General features: G+C 44.3%; 2 protein-coding genes across 9 annotated transcripts in view; both read right to left on the reverse strand.

The window, feature by feature from the left end:
* zmp:0000001200 (dedicator of cytokinesis protein 9) overlaps positions 1-15,797 on the reverse strand; it is a 77,818-nt gene extending 62,021 nt beyond the window's left edge. For 3 of the 5 annotated variants that reach the window (XM_048238663.1, XM_048238661.1, XM_048238662.1), the window contains exon 1: positions 15,341-15,796. In XM_048238663.1, the coding sequence (XP_048094620.1) occupies positions 15,341-15,457 (117 nt within the window). In that variant the 5' untranslated portion in view covers positions 15,458-15,796. Of the gene's footprint in view, positions 1-15,340 lie in introns of all 5 variants that reach the window. The other 2 variants (XM_048238651.1, XM_048238650.1) reach the window with 1 other exon arrangement.
* An 831-nt stretch (positions 15,798-16,628) lies between these two features.
* Positions 16,629-19,668, reverse strand: part of LOC125291569 (FERM, ARHGEF and pleckstrin domain-containing protein 1) — a 54,133-nt gene continuing 51,093 nt past the window's right edge. For all 4 annotated transcript variants that reach the window (XM_048238378.1, XM_048238376.1, XM_048238377.1 and 1 more), the window contains exons 25-27: positions 19,106-19,213; positions 18,732-18,883; positions 16,629-18,127 (exon numbers count right to left, since the gene is read on the reverse strand). In XM_048238378.1, coding sequence (XP_048094335.1) covers positions 18,046-18,127; positions 18,732-18,883; positions 19,106-19,213 — 342 coding nt within the window. In that variant the 3' untranslated portion in view covers positions 16,629-18,045. The remainder of the gene's footprint in view (positions 18,128-18,731; positions 18,884-19,105; positions 19,214-19,668) is intronic.

Below are 19,668 nucleotides of genomic sequence, written 5' to 3' on the forward strand. Positions count from 1 at the left end.
CTGTCTCCTCCTCCCTGGCAAGCTCCATGTTTCCCTGACGAGCACTGCTTGGAGCTCTTCCCAGGCTGTTCCCAGATCAGCTGGCAAACTGACTTTCTGGAAGCAGCCTGTAAACAATAAACTCAAACATGTTGTCATGTGTGTAGGAGTTCCTCAGTAACAAAACAAAAGTGATTTCCCAAAGAAGCCCCCTGGGCTGCAGCAGACACATCTAGAGTTGGCTATAAGTTGAGAACCTGTAGAGTTCATCTTAACAACAGACTTTATATACCCGGCAACTAAGGAGGCAAATATTATGATCGAGTGTGACTGTCAGATTCTCCCCAGTGTCAGCCCACTGTTGCATCATATCAACAAGGAGCTCATCCACGGACGGGCCTCAAGCAAAGCAGCTACTGCCCTCTGTAGGTGGCTAATAATACTGCACCTAAAAAACGGTCTAGTCTTTGAGAACACATCTCAGTACTGGGATGTGGTTACTACTACACTCACTGAACACCACTACAAGGAAGTCTACAGGTAAGATAATACGTATTTAGTCAGTGGTGCTTGTATCATTTTCATCCTATCGCATCAGCAAAAAACTGGTTTGACTACTACCTGTATGACATGTTGTCAAGGACTTGAATTTAGAAGAAGTGTCGTGGCACACTCAGAACTTCAATATGCAGTTATTTATTAGACCAAAGTTTCGGCTTGCGCCTTAATCAGGGTCATTTTCACACACAACACAAGTCATTCAGGATTCCTTTATGTCACACATGAGTCTCTTGTCAAGGACAACATGCTCTACTGTTACTCAACTGCTGGGCCAGACAACATGAGCTGAAAACTGATAACATAGCATCAGTTGCCTTGTATTATTTCAAAAGAAATCTGCCCATGCCGCATAGCACTGCTCCCTGGGTTACACATATAGTTACAGATTAATACCAAAGTCTACATGAGACAATATCACTGACAAGTCACTAAACTATTAGACTAGTTTGCATTTGCATTGCATTTAATATGTTTCATGTTGAGTGCTTGATATTTTACTGTACTGTATGCAAACTATGTGATGATGGTGATGATACATACCGGTAATCCTTATTGGATTAGATTATTAAGAAATGTGTGTTAATGTTTGGTTAAAATTTGTTGTGCTTTGACAGTTGTCTTTCTGGTAGGTTGGAATGAAAATTCCCAGAATGTCACACTTTAGACCATTTACTGACAGGCAGCATTTGGTCAACATCTGAAATCCTTCTCAAACTGACCAAAAGCGGATCAATGGCCAAAACACTGAAAGCATTGTTAGCCGGTCCAAAACCCATCTTTCAGACGCTGCGGGACAGAGAGAGAGAGAAATATGAATACTGTATTTGCACATTTCACAAAGCTGACGACCACAAACTAAAAAAAGAATGACCACAATCACCAGAATCCAGTGGAAGTCTCTACAGCAGCATAAAGTCCATCAAACATGGCCAGAATACCAAACAACCTCAGAGAAATAAGACAAGCCATTGATAGCATTGTGTTACTGTGCATAGTCTACTTTTGCAAAAACATTGACACACATTCAACCATTTTGAATCTCGGAAATTCATAATCCCATATCAGGTTTTTACAGAGCGCTGGCGATGACTGACACAACACTATGCTACATCTCTCTCACCAGCAGAGGCCTGTGAAGACAAACAGACAGGTCGTGAATCATTCACTGGGTCTTTCTAAAGGTAAAGAAAGTTGTAAAGGTTCTAGAGGTTGGCCCTGGCAAAGACAAGACTGCAGAGAGACACCTCTCCATTGATGAGCAGCTTCAAACAGTGTGAATCTGAGGAGTGTGTGAAAGGGGAGAGTGATAGTGTTTGTGGAGGGAGAGACAGATGGACGAGCCCTGGAGGCTTCGCTCTCTCATACCTGAGATTCCTGTGGCCTGCGGGGCATGACACACAATAGTGGTAGGAGCATCACCACTCTAAATCACCACACACACGCACACACACACGGCCTGGTAGTGGGGTCTTGAAGGGATCAGCTGCAGCATGCTACCGCTCTCTCAGCAGTAACTGCAAGTTTGTGCCTGCCCGGCTTACATGCCTTTATACTGCAGCTCATTCATAACACCCCTCTACACACACACACACCCCCCACATTCCTACAGGCGTACAGTTTTAACACTATGTAACTGCACTCCAGAGATTCTATATAAAGTACAAAGTTCAATATTTGATTGACAAACTGTGAATTGTATTGACTCAGTGTACAGTAACTGAAGCAGCACTGGGACACATAGACGGACACATGCTGCCGCCAAATGGACTACACACAGATTCTATACAAACTCTTTTACTGTCAATGGAAAATAAACACAAACAACACAACAGCGAACTGCATATCGCTCTTCTGTGAGATTGGACAAATAATACCATACAGTATCTAAATACGATTAGGCCATCCTCACAACCCTATTAACACGGTTGCCATGGATCTAACTTGGTCAACCTGCTGAGCAATATCCTGACAGGAACTGTAAATGTGACCACTACATGATTCATGGCTGTCGAGCAAACAACAGACAATTCCCCTTTCATGATTCAGGTAAACAACCGCACAGGGTGCAAGGTGCTTTTCATAGTCATATTTATTGGCGTTGTGTGTGATGTGACTGAGCCTCTTGCGGCAGGAGGAGCGCGTGTGGCATCCGACACGCCCCAGTGTGAAAAAGAGAGTGTGGAGTTTGGCTGTGAGGGGACTGGAGAAGGAGTCGAGGAAGAGGTCCTGAATGGCAGGAAGCTATCGAGGCGCAGGTGGAGCACGCTGGGAGGAAGCCCTGGAGAGTGGCTGGCGGACGGCAGGGGGTGGGGGGGGGGGGGGGGGGGGGGAGGGGGAATTTAAGCTTCTTGACCCCTGTGTCTCCTGAGCCAGCGTGTGGACCAGACCTCGGTGGCAGCGTGAAAGTAACACGCCATGTAAAGCCGAGCTCAGATTACTCATGACATAAGCGTGCAGGAGGACAGAGTGATGGGGTTTCAGGCCACCTCATCTGCCTCCCATCAGTCTGAGGCACCACATGCTTGCATGCGCCGCTAAAGCTCTGGGTGTGCCAGGCCAGTGTAGGCATGTCCGGCTGTAAAGAAAACTAGCCAAATACAATCCTAGGATGTCATTCATAAAACTCTCACAAATACTCAGTCTTGGATTTGGGTTGAAATGGCATCTTTCAGACACTGCTGGACTTTGTAAGTATCTCAGACTGGGCCAGGCACTGGTGAGGGGCAGAGCTGACCAATGGGTTGTGAGTGGAAGTGGTGGGGGAGCCCTGTGACGACTGTCTAATCTGCCTGGGCTTTTTCCTCCCCTGTAATCAGTGGAAATCCTCTTGAGCTGCGCTCAACGTGTGCGTTTGACAATCGGGGGAAACGGCCGAGGGGGGAAGATAAGGACGAACAATGCCCTTCCACCTGTGCCCCTGCCGCTACCACAGATGCAGCCCTGTGGACGCCCCTCCTCTGGCTCGTCTTGGTGGTTCACACAAACCCCAACCACTAGCAGCAGCAGCAGCAGCAGACAGAACTCTCCCAGGGCACTTGGCTCGAGGCTTATGAGCTGGCCAGCCAAAAGCAATGTGCCTCCGTGGGCAAAGTCCACAAGAGCCCAGTGTGAGAAGGAAATCCACACCGACAGCAGATAGCCTAAGTCCCCCAAACAAACAAAGCGAAACTAACACGGCAAGCGGTGAGTCCTAATTCAGCAAGCACTTGACCTGGAAGGCATTGTCCTGGCAGGGCAGCTCCTGAGGCCAGGCGTTGGCACCGACTGTCCGAGTGTGTTTGCCCAGAGAAGGCCAGTGGAGGGGGAGAGCGTCCCGTTGCATCGCCCCGCTGTTTTTCACACACATGGGTCAACACTGAGGCCTTCTTCGCTCCGCTCTGTCCACACTACACACTGACACGCCCTTCCTGTCCAAGGGAAACACATGTGCACGGGGCAGTATCTCTGTTTTTAGAAAGGTTGTGTCATCTGCGCCTACTCAGTTTCCATTAAGGGAGAGGGAGAAAAAGAAATGCATGGAATCAGCTCACTTCAACTTTAGCCCATCTATCCTAGTGATACTCTCAAAGCACTTAAACAGAAATCATGGTGCAGTGATCCATGGCAGTCTGACGGTCATCATTTAAAAAGTCTACTGCAGCTAAGCTCTCCAAAACTCCATGTCTTATCCTCATGTATCCCCAGGGAGTGGGCATCTTAACAGTTAACAGCTTATCAATAACAGGTAGAGGGGTCTCTGCACCAGCAGGGGTGATTTATGGGATCACCCTGAGGGTCTGTTGTGGTAATTGCTGCGGAGTCTGATGGTGTAAGACCGCGATGGCACCACGGCGCAAGATTTCAAAACAATTCCGAACTCGTTATGTGGAAATCCCCCCTCAGCGGCGAGGCAAATCAACTTAATCCAGTGCCAAACAGCGGCGTGCCGCTCCACTTCCCGCCGTGGGAGGGAGTGAAGGGCCGACTCGCTGGAGCTCTCAGAGCCCTGATGGTCTGCGACGTGCGGTGGTGGTGGAGGCACCTAAAAATATCCCCGGCGCAGGAGAGGGCAGACTACTCCTCGGGAGAGATTAAGCGAGTGGTTGGTCAGAGAGGCGCTGAGCTCTTTATCTCTGCGGGGTGCGGTGGCCTCGGGGGAGGCCGGAGGCGGCACGCACCTCTTGCCCTCTCTCGGATCAATCACACCTCAGATGGGCAGGGGAGGGCAGGAGGGTGGAGGAGGAGGAGGAGGCAGGAGGGGCAGGAGGGGCTGGGCCTCTGTGAGAAAGTGATTTCATGGGGAGCTGCGTTTAGCTACATGGGTAGCTGTGCGTTAGGGAACAGTGCATGTGAGTTGGGGCAGGATGATCGAGTGTGAGTGAGATGGTGTATGTGTGTGTATGTGTGTGCGTGGGGGGATGGGGGTTGTGTTTGCATGCAAGCATTTTGGGTGATGTAACCAGTGATGAATGTATGTGTGTGTGCATACATGTGTGAGTTGTTTGAGAGTGTTTGTGTGTGAGTGTTTGTGTGTGTGTGTAGGAAAGAGTATGTGTGTGTATGTGTGTGTGTGTGTGTGTGTGTGTGTGTGTGTGTGGTTCACCACAGAGTGTGCTCCACCACGAACAGGGCTGATTAGGAGTGAGCCTGGTGGTGGCTTAGTGGTGTGTGAGGGCCAGAAACACACAGTATACCCGGCTACAGCAGCAGCAGCAGCCCTTAGCACAGGGCTCAGGAGGACGCTGCCTGCACAAGGGAACAGGAAACTCAGGGCAGACAAACACACAGTACCCTCTGAGGGGGCTGTGCATCAGTGTGGGTCAAGGTCTAATTGTGTCAGCTGACAGGTGAAACTAAATATTGACCCGGCCTGCTAAACTTCCTGCTAAGCAATACAGGTTGCTTTTGTCCCTTGTGTGTCTTAAGCTTGGCAAATCAGTGCAATTTATATACAATGATGGAGGACAATATGCCAATCACAGCAGTTTAAAACACTGTCAACTGAATGCCTATCAATATGGTAAGGATTATAAATGACTGACTTGTGTCTGAATGTTATAAAACAGCCACTCACTATTTGCCATTAAATCTGACAAACGGTGTAACTTTTGTAAAGATCAGGGAGAGATTTAACACATTATCTAGGATAGGGGCACCATGCGGGTGGGAACAAGGCATGATCCCTTAGTTTCCTTTCGTTCCCAAAAATGAACCTAATCCAAACACAATATGCTTCGCATGACTTCCCCCCTTTACGCACCCTTCTAATGAGACGGGCCCTTGCTGGGTTTGGCCTCTCTCTGCCCCGGCCCACCACGGCTCCTCTCCTCCCAGTCTCCCACTCCCTGATAGCTGGCTGGGGAGCAGGTCTGGGCCCGGGCCTGGAGCGGATCTGGGCAGACTCCGAGCCAAATCGGTCCTGCAATCAGATGCTGTCTGGGTCTCCCTCTCTCTCCCGATGCCCATGCTTGGAGACCCAGGAATGCCAAGTATGCACCCTGCCTTGTGAAAAGTCATTAGAGTTGATCCACTCTCCCCCTGTGCAACAGGTCCCATGAAGTCTGTGCACAGCCTCACGCCCACTGACGAGCATCTGATAAGAATCACAACGTTACTCCCTAAATCATACCAAAGCCAATAACATACATGCATCATGTGAGCAGAGAGCGGAGAGTTAGGCAGCAGGATTTATTCACATACGTCACACAATCTCTCTGACAGCTGAAAGGCTTCTGTGTGAACATCACGGTTGGAATAACAGACTGAGGATTGATGTAAAATTGTGAATCAGAAAAAAGTTTAGTTGGGCTGTTTAGTCCACTTCAACTAAGGCAATGCCTTGAGTAGGGTAAACACTCTTCACATGAGCTGAGAAAACATTCTAAATTCCAATTTCACAAGAGGGACAGTTGACTAAACTTGTCTGAACAATGCGATGAAGTAGTATAAACAAAACATTGTTGCAAGATAAACTGAATTAAATTGCTCCATTTGTTTGTAGTTATGCTGAAACATGCAACACCCACAGGGTGCTGGTTGTGGCAAGTATTTCACCTCGTAAAGACTCTCACTCATCCCCTTACCCAACTCCCAAACTGCCCAGCAATCCAGCATATTCTGAGACCTCACAAAATTGGTCTCAGAACCCCAACCCCAACATCCCAACCCAGCACATCACCTTGCACTTAGCACAAAACACTTATCATGTCTCCCTAACAAAACATCTCCGCATCGATCGCAGGAACAGGAACAGACTGTGCTGTGGCCGGCCGGATGATGATGACGATGATGTTGCAGTAGTCTTGGATACGGTGCAGTGCTGAGAGCAGTGCCAGGGCCATGATGAGGTTATGCCACTGAAGCTTAAAGGCACACTGGCAGATAGATGACACGCTCATCAAAGCAGATTAACCTATTCGTCTAGACTTCTGACTCCAGCTTTACCCCTCCTGTCTGCAGCTCAATACGTTTTTTTTCTTTCTTGTTATTTTTATTCAGCAGCACTCAAAACATTTGAAAAATAATTAACATCAGCATTGCATTGAAGTCGAAAAGCAATCAGTAAAATAATGAAATCCTTTTCTGTTGAGGCCTAAAAATTACTGTGTTAGATGACGCGGCTTTGAAGGCACGTTTATGAGCAGAGATTCTGATTCTGCCACTGCCCTATTGCTAACAACAGATCATTTGGGGCAGGGGGCAGGTAGGGGCATTATTACTTTAACAGGGGGAGGGAAAACTCCTGACTGGAGATGAAAGTGACTGAGAACGTGGGTTCTCCTAATACACCTGAGGGCTGCTTGTCTAGGCAAGCAATTAGAGGAAAGATTTTGGTCGGTCTCTCACATACACTTTTACTGCGCTGAGAAAGGTTAACGAGATCACACTGTGGAAAGCTAGCTTTTCTGTTTAGACGTCTACAGGGGAAAATACATTGTTTTTATGGACATTTTTATAGAGCTGGAGCAACACACCTGCCCTCTTAATGAAAATGTTTTCCCCTCAGCCTTTGGCTTTTCCTGTGAGAAACTTCTCTCACACTCCACTACTCCCAGCCTGCTGAAGTCTCCTGCCCCCCCCCCCACTGGCATATATTCTGAGGCACCAGAGCGCTTTCTGAGATTGTAATCCCATGAATTGAATCTGACGGCCAGGTCACAAATGCAGATCAATGGAGCAACCACACTGGGACCAGTACTATTCACAAACTTATCCCGCTTCACAGAGGGTTTCCCTGCATGGTATGTGTGCAATAGATGGGGGTTTGTGTGTGTGTGCAGGTGATTTTGGAAAAATGCATCGGTTTTGATTTGTGCTTCTCTGAGAAACTATTAAACCACCAGCCATTGATGAATGCACTTACACTGTGTGGTTCATAGATATATATATGGGTGTGGTTATTACATCCAAATGATTGTTCTGATTCATGGCATGTCCACAGACTGTGTCACAGGTTTGCAAACTAATTATAGAACTTAACAAGGACTCTACACAAATAGCAAGGCATTGTTCTGTTTGAAATCACTTGCAGCCTCGATGTCTGGAGCAGTAACTTATACAGTTCATAATGATTTCCAAAACTGCACAATGTGAGCACTGTTGTTGGAACTGTATTAGTATTAAGATGATGTATTAGTGAAAATTAGAATCAAGTGTGTGTGTGTGTGTGCGTGTGTGTGTGTGTGCATGCATGTGTGTATTGAAGCACATTTGTGATTGGTTGGTTGACAGGCTACAGTCAGCCCCCAATAATGTACATCCGCCTGGTGTTCCTCTTATTCACTTCCTGCATCCTGCCGTGGACATGTGAGCACCTGCCACTAATGGAGTGCCTGGTGCTGCTGTGGGCAGACAGGCTGTGGGCTAATGGAGCCTCGGGCCGGCACATCCTCCTTTGTGGCAGGAACAGGATGCCTAATCATGGCACAGAAACGCACCTCTCACTGGAACATGCGGGACAAGCATCACAAGGAGCTTTCACAAGCTAGGCAGGCCGCGCCCAGGACGTACAGCAAAAGGACTGGAGATCTTAACCGTCCTGGTGCACAGGTGACCATGTGGAGAATTGCACTCTGTGGACAGGTAGCCTATTTATTGAGCCTTCCTGATTACATTAGCCAAATGGAAACCACAAAGGATGCGAGTTACACTACATTATAATGTACCTTCATCTACTTGCTGCTTCCCCACTGAAATGGTCTTTATTTCAACATGTTCATCATGTCCTTTTTTAGTGTAGGGATGATGACATCCATAGTTGTATACTGTACACACAGCAATACCATGTTTTGAACCAACTTTCTACCATACCAGTGACAAAGGTTCTGCATATATGGGACCAAAACCTCCTTCCCTGAGGGAATTGAGGGAATCTTTGAAGGTCAGGCTCTTTGTGGAAAACCACACCATACAGAGAGCAGTCAGACAATATTTGTCATCAGCCAGGACTTTTCAAACAGCACTTGCTCAGAGCGCAGAGGGAGGTGTGAGCCCTGACGCCCTGGCACAGCTTCTAAATAAGTCTTTATTTGGATGGGAGCGCACTAGTCAAACACACGGCCGCAGCAGCAGACAGACAGCCTCTGGTAAAACAAACCTCACTTCAGACACGCACCTCTCACAGACAGACCCTGGCTAGACGCCTGATCTGTCCCACATGTACACTGTTGGGCTGCAGTTTGTAAACAGTCAGCCTTGGGGATCCATTCTAACCCATTCGGTTTGCCTGCACACCAAGCCAGTATTGTGTATATGGTGTTTGAAATACAGAGAGATGACATGTTTAGATTCTTCTTCTACACTGTCAGAAGTGCAAGGAGTGTACGAAGAGCAAGTCATACGAAAAAGATGCGTAGGATTGAAATGAACAGAAGCCTCCAATTCAAACAACGAGATTCCTTATTTCTTTGTCCAAAATCTCCTTGCAAGAAAGGGCGCCACCCCAAAACCAATACAGGACCCTCACCTCAAACCAAAAGCTATGTACAAGCATTGGGGGATTTCATTTTCTGCCACTTACTATTCCAGTGGAAGTCATCGTATCAAAGACAAACGCAGTTTTAATATGCTGTGGAGGCAAAAGGAAACATTTTCCAGACCAGTGCCCAGCACTTGCGAACAGGAAAACACACAATCTGCCCAGCCTCTTTAGAACTCTGCCACTTTGTTATGGTAACCTCCCCTGTGTTCCATAACAGCCGGGCCCTATCGGGGAGAGCCGTCACAGTGGGCGGTTTTCTCATACACAGTCACAGTCTGCAGCAGTGGGGCTAGAGAGAGAGAGAGAGACAGAGAGTTCTGCTCTATCTAGTTCTCAGGGAGTCCATTGGAAAAATGACATGAGAGGCAGGAAACAGTGGGCACTTCCTGTTTTGGAATGGGTGCCTTTTGGAGCAGGGCCTTTCGTGGAGGATGATCTATTTACAAGCCAAAGACGACTCTATATTGTGGCACTGCGGTACTTGCCCTCAACCCAACAAAAAAATGAACATGACCAAAAGCTTAATTATTTATTCTGATGATTTCTAGACAAAACTCTGATCCCTCCTTTGACAAATGAGTCTGAACTAAATCCTTGTTTACCATAAGCCCAGACTGAGCAGAATTATATAACTAATCGTGACCCTAGACTAAACCGCTTGGGAAATCTGTGAGAACCAAGTGCTGTCAAATCTGTACAGACTCAAGGACTGATAGCTTGGGAGTTCTCATTCTCTGCTCTCATTCATCATTCTCAACTCTACAGATTTCAAACTGCTCGGATAAAACAATGGTCACTTTGGCTTTGATATAACAATTCCGCTTGGCTGAGGAAGCTGTAGTCGGAGGCTTAAGAATGTAACTTTTTTTTCCCGAGATTTTGGTGGAGACCTCTATCCTTGCACGTTTGGACAAGTTCATCTAACTTATTTCATCCACTACAATGTGGAATCCTGCAGCCCGTCTCCGGAGATGAGCTGGATTGGATTGAAACCTCAACAGCACTGCATCCTGCCCAGTTCTGCTCAGACAATATTTATGGCTAGTCTTTTGGGTGTGTTTCATTTAGTGGATTTAATACCTCACCGTATTTATTCACACTGACTCTATAAATCTTGAGTGTTTGGAGAAAATATCTGTCAGTCTGGATTGTTTTTAAAATCCACAGCCATATTTGCCATTCTTGTGTATATCGGTGTGCGTATTTTTCCTATACTTTTTTGTACTCAGGTTATATTATATAAAACCTCAGACAAGTATATTAATATCCGTTTACTTAAAATACCAACTACCTCCTACAGACATTTCAGTCAGGCACATTACCTCCTACAGTAATTTGCCAACTCAGGCAAATAATATGCAATTGCCCGTATAATGGTTGTGTTTTCACGTTCGTTCGGAAATTAGAATGATTGTCCTGGTGTAAACAAGAGGAAGGAGGAAACGAACACCACACTGCACCAAACAGACTCACTTGTGTACACACAGACACAGGACAGATGCAGCATGGCTCAACAGGGCAGCACTTGTAGTATACAGGACATCAGGTATCTGTGTGCATTTGAGTGGTTGAACCCCGTCCACACACATACACATACAGAGAGAGAGAGAGAGAGAGAGAAGGAGTACACACACACATACACATACACAGAGAGAGAAAGAGAGAGAGAGAGAGAGAGAGAGGAGTACACACACATACACATACAGAGAGAGAGAGAGAGAAGGGAGTACACACATACAGACACACAGAAAGAGAGAGAGAGAGAAAGAGAGAGAAAGAGAGAGAAAGAGAGAGAGAGAGAGAGAGAGAGAGAGAGAGAAGGGAGTACACACATACAGACACACAGAAAGAGAGAGAGAGAGAAAGAGAGAGAAAGAGAGAGAAAGAGAGAGAGAGAGAGAGAGAGAGAGAGGAGTGGGCCTGATAGATGGTCACATGGGCACCTGCTCTGTGGACTCATGCATTATTAAGCCCATCTGATAGCTCTTCAGCTGGGCACTTCTATCCCCCAAGAGGCCACTGTACTCTCAGCATCTCCTCCCAGACCCTGACTCCCACAGGAGATGCTGATGATACTACAACATGGCCCAGAACTGCTCTCACAGCAACCACACCATCACACCCTCGTGTCCTCCTGTAAAGCCATTATACTGATGCTGGCATCCTTATCTCCACTCCTGAGACTGACAGAGGGAGGTGTAGGTTTCCTGCTTGGCTCTGCAGCAGCACTGCCGGGAAAACACATGTGGCTAACTGCTTACTGCGTTTTTGTTTTATCCTTTGTTTTGAAATGTTTATATATATCATATATATATATATATATATATATATATATATATATATATATATATATATATGTGTTATCATATGTTTTTTATACTTTATAGTCTTTTAATTTATGTTTATGCTTTGTTTTACCTTTTTAAACTTTATCTTTTAATCTGTTTTATTCCATTTTACATTATTTAACTATATTCATAGAGTCTTGAACACCTGTCTTTGTATCTTCAAGGCACATTGTTTTTGCCTTCCCTGTTCTAACTTGAAAAGCACTTTGGGTCGACTGTCGTTCGTTTAAATGTGCTATACAAATAAAATGACTTGACTTGACTTGACTTACTGCCCCAACTACTTTGGCAGGCTGCTAATCTCTCGTGCGTACACCACGGTAACAAACACAAGACCGCAGAGGGGAAAGAACAGGAAAAAACTGAGAAGACTAGCGAAGCTCACATAACACATAACACATATCCTTATCCTTATCACCCAATAACCAAAGACCCAACACCAAAGTGATCATCTGAGAAATTACAATCCTCCAAGTCGGAATTCTCAAAGTAATCGAGTTACTCTGCCAACAAAGCTCTCTCTGTCCTTGGCACCATCTTTAGGTTCCTCTCAGCCTGGAGAGGTCACTCCAGTCATCACGTGTCTATTTGCACTGACTATCACGGGTGCGAAGAGGGCAGCTGGACAGGTGCTGGGAGGGAGGCCGGGACAGACTCAGTTAGTGGATGATGAAGGCAGGCCTAGCAATGAAGGAGAGCAAGTCCAGGTCTGTGTGGCTGACCTTACTGCAAATGTCAGAAGTCCCTTTCTCCTCCCCCCTATTGAGGCAGCATAGTCAGCCGGTGAAATGAATGTCATGTCATCTCTGACCCTTTAAGGTTCATGGCTTTGTGATGGCCACATAGAGGTCTGTTGCCTGTGATGAGAGAGGCCTCAGCCACTCGGTTACAGATGGCAGGGTCAATAGTCTGTATCAGAAAAACAGCTAGGCATGATGCTGACAATGCATTGACCTCTGGCAAAGTGGTGACTGAATAACAACTATTTTTAGGTGAGATGGACTGCACATTGAAAGAGAGGAAATATTATTTTGTTATTGCTGATGTGATTTTAAGTCATTGTCCAAATGCAAACGTGAACGTATACGGTCTAAAAGGATGCAAAGGATGGAATAATGATTGTGAAATTGTGGGTGGGCATATCTTTCTTACGGTCTCTCTGCTAAATATAATGGTGGTGTGGCTTACTGATTCCTCCATCAACATGTACAACAAACGCAGAGTCAAATCCTGCTGAGTCAGTGTAACTTTCAGTTTGTGTTCTTTCCAAGAAGAGATGCAATTCTAACTTGGGGACATGTGAGCTGTACGATCTGTAGAGATGCAGATGACATGCCATGACATGACTATAAACACCAAGTAACACTTCATGCACTAAATTGTATGTCAAATCTTCCGTCAAATGTTTGACATATTTTCGTCTTACACAAAATACGAAGCATCGACTACACGACCAACTGTTGATGGGAGACATACTGTATAACAGGACCAATTCTGGACAATGAAGCAATCGGTCATGCTGTGACCACACTGTGGTACAAACACAATGTGAGCTACATCTGAGAATATGAGTTACCATGTGGCTGTACATAACAGTTGGTAACTGATCAGTCATGAATCAGTTACATTTAATCAGTCAGATCTTGTCACTCATGTGTCACTGACTAATTCAGTACACTAAGAGGGTGGTAACAGCAGTGTTGGCATCACTCATTTGGCCTGAATAATTCCAGGCTCCAAATCAGCTCCAGGACATAAGAGATTATTGATTCAGTGCAGTTAGCTGTGGAGCAACAAGGCATCAGATTGATCACAATTATACAACTGTCCCTGGCTGATCATTACTGGATGCTATGAAATCTGCAATCTCATAATAATGTTGGAACAGCTGGGCAGACAGGCTGATATTTGAAATGAGCATAGCATAGCATAGCATAGCATTCATGTCATGACTACATAATTTTTAGGTTTAAAGGAAGCCTCGTGGAAAAGAAGCATTTCCTTTAATCCAATTTGATGAGACAGAAGGAATGCAACAGGCGGTTTTGTTTCAAGGAATAAACAGTGTTGCAAGAAGCACAACAAATTCAAAGCTGGTGACGGTCATTATGGGACTAATGGCATTCAAGCAAGAAAGACTTTGAGCCTGACCAAAGAAAGTGAGACACAAGTGGTGGATTCTGGGCCTTTCCACCTCTGCAGCCATCCAGACAATAGACACACAGTCAGTGCCTAGTGCAAGGACCCAGAGATCCTACCTCGGTGTCAGTCGCAGACATCTTCACTTAACATTCTGATGAGAATGGGGGCAGGATGGTTATGAAAACCATAACTTGGTAGAGACAACAAAAACACTCTTCCTCCTAGTGTAATAAATCTAAATGCAGTTACATCATGTCCATCAACGTTCTGACATAATTACACATCGTAACAACAGCCAAACCAGACCTTCATAAGGTCTGATGTGGGTTTCTTTACTGCAAGGTTTTGGACACAGCAAGTAAACAATACATTTGTGTTTCCATGCTGATTGAAATACAATCGAGCTCAACTTGGGGGGATTCTTCACAATCTGCTCTTTATGTTCCTGAATGGGACCCTTCTTTTGCTCCCGGGATATTTACATGTATCATGGGGGAATTCATTACTAACTGTGTGGTGGTCTTGGTCACACTAACATTCCTGTCCCACTTGAGTGTTTCACTAGTGTCCCCACAGATTGTTTTGTAAATGTTTTGTTGCCCATGTTATGGGACTAGATGCAAGTGTTACTTTTAACTGGGTATGATTAACCATACATGAGACTACAGTCATTCCATCACTGACTTTTATTTAATAGACTAGAACACCATATAGTAGGCTTAGAATAGTAAATTAACTTTAAATGCCTAATCAGTGTATGTAGTGTATCTGAATGCATAACTACATAATGCATTAACTACCTTGAATGATTAATTCAAAGTTCTCAAACCTTTGTCTGGCTTCTTTCCAACTCTCAGTTAATATGGGTTACCAGCAACCACACACCAAACAACAGAGGAAACATTCAGCTATGTAAAATTAAACATCAACCACAGCAGGATTATAATAATGTGCTCAGTGTACACGGTCATGTTCAATAGACTACCACTGTGATAAGTAGGGCCTACAGTAGCCTATTACAGAATAAGTGATAATAACCAAAACCATACCTCAGTAAACTATCTACATAAGATAAGATTAACACCATGGGATGTCTGGGTAAGATGTAATGATATGTACCTATTAAACTGAATCGTCCCACATACAGGTGACAGCAGCGGGCAGAATGCAATAGTCTACTGCACTAACAGACCTTGTAGTTTGTTTAACTTAGTGACACATGGGGCAGCTGACCAGTAGGCTAGGCTACTGTGTAGTCCAATGAGCATCAACAACACATAACATTCGAAAAGAGACCATAGGCTACATACCCAAGTAACAATGAAAAGTGCAAAATGGCTTATTAACTTACAACAAATACTGACGTCCTGACCACCTCAGAGACGCTCTGGCGGAGTTCTGCCGCCGTCCCCGGTTTACTTAGTCCTCTTGTAAATTTCCTTGTTTCCGTGTGCATTGGAGTAGACATGGTCGACTAGACACTGTCATTAATAAGAGTTCAAAATACAAAATAGTTCGTGAAAAGTGACGAGTTTTCAGACACATCCACCGGCTTCCTCTCTTCCGTTCCAACTAGCCTAGCGCGCACCTTGAGTTTGTAAATCTATCATGCTGTTTCAGATTCAGTGCCGACCTTTTAAATTTCATAATGCGGTCAGTTTGCAGAAGAAATAGATAGGTATCCATTCGATGTGGTCTTTCTCTGACACTTTGATGTCACAACAAGCCATGGTAGCCTCCAAGTGCTGTCACCGGCTCAATGTGGATTCCGCGTCGGCAAACACGCTGCGCCAGGCACAGAGCATAATCTGCGTGCCTCGTTCCCTAAGCAGGTCGGCACAGCTCCCTCCCCCTACTAGAGAACTGCCCACGATTTGAGGACTTGCAATACCCATAGACTCTGTTAAGGCATCTAAACTAGATGGCCTGGAGGCTCTTCTTTCTATGAACAGCTTATTACTTAATTTTGTGTAGGAAGTGTAGTTCACATTGGCCATGCCGATATGTAAATATGCGTAAGGGCAGTTTTGCTATAGGTAACGATAATGATACATTAATGGTAATTGAGGGCCAACCTGTCATATCCATATATAATCATGTTCATAGTTAAATGTATCTTTAGGTTTAACTGTATAACAGTTGTTAGGCTACATCATCAGCTATACGACAACAACTTCCAGCAGAGTGAGAGGGTGACTTAAAGCTCATTACTTTGGTGCCTTCCTTTTTACTTCGGCAGATAGGCTACATAAATCCTCTAGTAGTAAACAAGAACAGCTGTTTATGCCTAAAACATTTACTAGATCTTGTTAAGCTATTAACTGAACAAAACCCACTTTGGAGATTTAGGTTGCAATGAATTTGTCAACCCCTTAGGATACTACCACACCACATATTAACATCCAAAACGGAGCGGGTCGGATTGGCCCCTGCAGAGCCGTATGGGCCCCTGTAGAGTCCTGACATCAACATAGGCTACTCACACCGTTGAGCAATATCTCTGAGCCCTGCCTCAGATGAGTTCTGTTGCTTCTTGTGATGGTGCAATGGTGCCCTCTACAGGACTAAAACTTCTGGCAAAAAAATGAACTCACTTTCACTCTTAGAATTTGTAACATAACAACAAAACACATACAAGGTTCAGATGAGTTTTTTTTTTTATTGCTTTCATATCCATAGGGCTCTCTTAACCTGAGGAAGCAAAGCCTCCACTGTGGAAATAGACATCCACACAAACACATCACTCTAAACCCAGACTTACTCATCTCATCAATAGCATCTTCACAGGAATAAGACTAAAACACAGAAGAGGCAGTTTTGTATATGTGGGGTTTCGTAATTTATATCAAACTAAAAATTCATGTTTTCCTATACATTTTAAAGCTTCAATTCTCTCAGGGGGGTTAATATAAATGTTATTTTGTAATGTCTTAAAGGTAATGCCTTAGGTTTCAAACTTTTACAAACTTTCTGGTTGACCTCTGGCAACTATACACAATTAGTTTGATCAGTTTAGAAGTTAAAATCTTTTTAAAAATATTGTTAATATGGCAGCCATGATGACAGAACTAAATATAAATTAAATCACATTTTCAGTTCTGAACCAATCATGAATTCAGATACAATTTATGGAAAATAAAAACTTCCCTGACAATAGTTTTAGATACATTAATGGTGCTGTTACATATAATATTTTTCCAAATCTTTTGTGGACATTTTTGTCGCTATAAAGAGTCTTCATTTTATGATGCCTATGGCATGATTCTGTGTCAAAAATGCACTTTCCAACAGAAATGTATGGAGTCTGTGTCCCCCACATTTAAAAAATGAATTACAAAGACCACACGGCAAAACAGTTTGGCACTCAAGCTGTTGGACTTCAGAGCAGCTATTGTTATTTAACATTAACAACAAACCATAAAAAAGTTGTGTGGCGTAGCAGTGACGTCTACCTACCTATGAAAAATAGTCCTAAAAATGATTACTCTTATTGACAGGTTTTCCATTGTAAAACAACCAATGAGAGAAATGCAAAAACCAGACTGAGAGAAACTGGCATAGACCATTAAAAATAGTATAAAATGAGATCCTATAAAAGAGGCTCGGAAAGCCCATAAAAATGCAGGAAAAACAATGCAGCGTCTGATGCAGTCTAAACCAGCGGACATGTCACCATTTTTAAAAAGCACCAAGAGTTTGCATGAACAGACTGTAGGAATGTAAGAATGTCTCACATCATATGTATATATGTGTGTGTTTCTATGTGTGTGTTTCTATGTGTGTGTTTCTATGTGTGTGTGTGTGTGTGTGTGTGTGTGTGTGTGTGTCTGTGTATTGCTGAGACAGTGCATGTAAGAGTGTCTTCTGCTGTTTTTGTGTGTTAACAAAAATAAATGGATATGAAAAAAAAAAAATTTTCAAAGAACTGAAGAGATGCTTAAAAGAAGTTGCAGGAGCCGCAGGATTTGGCCCCATGTCGATGTAGCAGGATCAGATGAATGCACAAAGGGAGGTCTGGGGGAGCACTGAGGAGGGGGATCCTTCTGGCTCTTTGGGTCAATGAGCCTGAGCTTCTTTCTGTGTTGAAACAGCACCCCGGCCACTGGAGACAGTGGCACTTCGGATCACCTCCATCCACCTGAGGAGAGAAGTACACACAACGTATTGGTCTTTAGTTTACACAACACATCTGCATACAAGAACTATAGAACACGTGTCTACCACACTCCCCTTCACACCATCCATCCATCCATCCATCCATCCATCCATCCATCCATCCATCCATCCATCCATCCATCCATCCATCCATCCATCAGCTTTCACACCAGCATCGGCCTATGAACATGACTACATGACAACTTGTCATCTACTGTAAGTGATTATAGTAAATACTTGTACTTTTAAGTGAATAAATAATGAAATAGTTTTTTGACCACGCTATTAGATTATTTCATATTCAGAATATAGGATAAAGGACCTTCATTTACATCGATTTGCATTCATACACAATCTAGGATAGTTTTCAGTTACGTTTAGAAGGATAGAGAATCCTATTTAAGTTAAAAGTTTGGATTATTATTTGGTACATTTGAACGTGCGTCAAGCATCCCCCTCGTCTGGCTCGCCTGAAAGTTATGTAAGACAAGCTGCCAATACACTATGATCTTGCAACATTAACCGATTATGACATCAGGCACAGTCAACATTCAGAGAAACATAGAGGACAGTGAAGTGTACTGTACCTCTCAAAACTGTATTCACTCTCAGATCTGAAGAAGTACACGTGGGACTTGAAGTGCAGTTTGAAGACGTAGTCTTTGTGGATGTTTTCCGACTCCGAGGGTATAGTGACGGAGTAGCCCAGGAGGGGCAGGCTGGCCAGAGGGTAGTCATCCTGCAGAAAGATCAGAGAGCCGGCCGTCACCAGCAGCAACCACAGGCTAATAATACCACTGCAGGATATACTTAGAGTGAAAATGCGCACAAATCCCATGCATAGCAAGCCATCCCAAAATTCCACAGGAGGCTGCGAGTGTCTTGGTTCAGCAGTAAGTAATGTTAGCGTAAACACTGTGTGGCTGTCTGTGGTGTCTGCTCCCAGTCAAGCTGAGCTCACCTGATGAGTTTTGTAGAAGAACAGACTGAAGTTTGTGAAGACCACCCAAAGCTTCTGCCAGCCATTACTGTTCTTGAACTTCCTTAACAGATTTCCAGACAACTGATTCTACAGGGAAGAGTTGATTTTACCAGTTAGTTATACAGAAATTAAAATGTAGCCTAAATATGTTAGATAGGAAACAGAAACAGAAGCAGAAGCATAATTAATTATTCGGTTAAACTTTGATACATCCTAATTTGCATATTAGCATTATCTCTGTATTACAACAACAGGCTGTCCTCTCCAATTTACACAGAATCTTTGGTGCCATCTAGTGGAGAAAACCACAGGCACACTTTCAGAGTCCACTGTAATGACTTTGCTAGGTCATGACTTTGCTAGGTCAGGCTAGGTCTGCTTGAGTGTGCCAGTTCAAAGTGGCAATAACATAAATAAAAATAAATTGACCTCACTTGCAACTGCATTAACATAATAGAGATTATATCGCATGCATGCCTACATATCACTTGGTATTGTGTACATTTTGAAGTAGGTCATTAGGGGTTGAGTTACTGAGATCA

The sequence above is a fragment of the Alosa alosa genome, chromosome 3 (genome assembly GCF_017589495.1).
Source record: "Alosa alosa isolate M-15738 ecotype Scorff River chromosome 3, AALO_Geno_1.1, whole genome shotgun sequence".
Lineage (NCBI taxonomy): Eukaryota > Metazoa > Chordata > Actinopteri > Clupeiformes > Clupeidae > Alosa > Alosa alosa.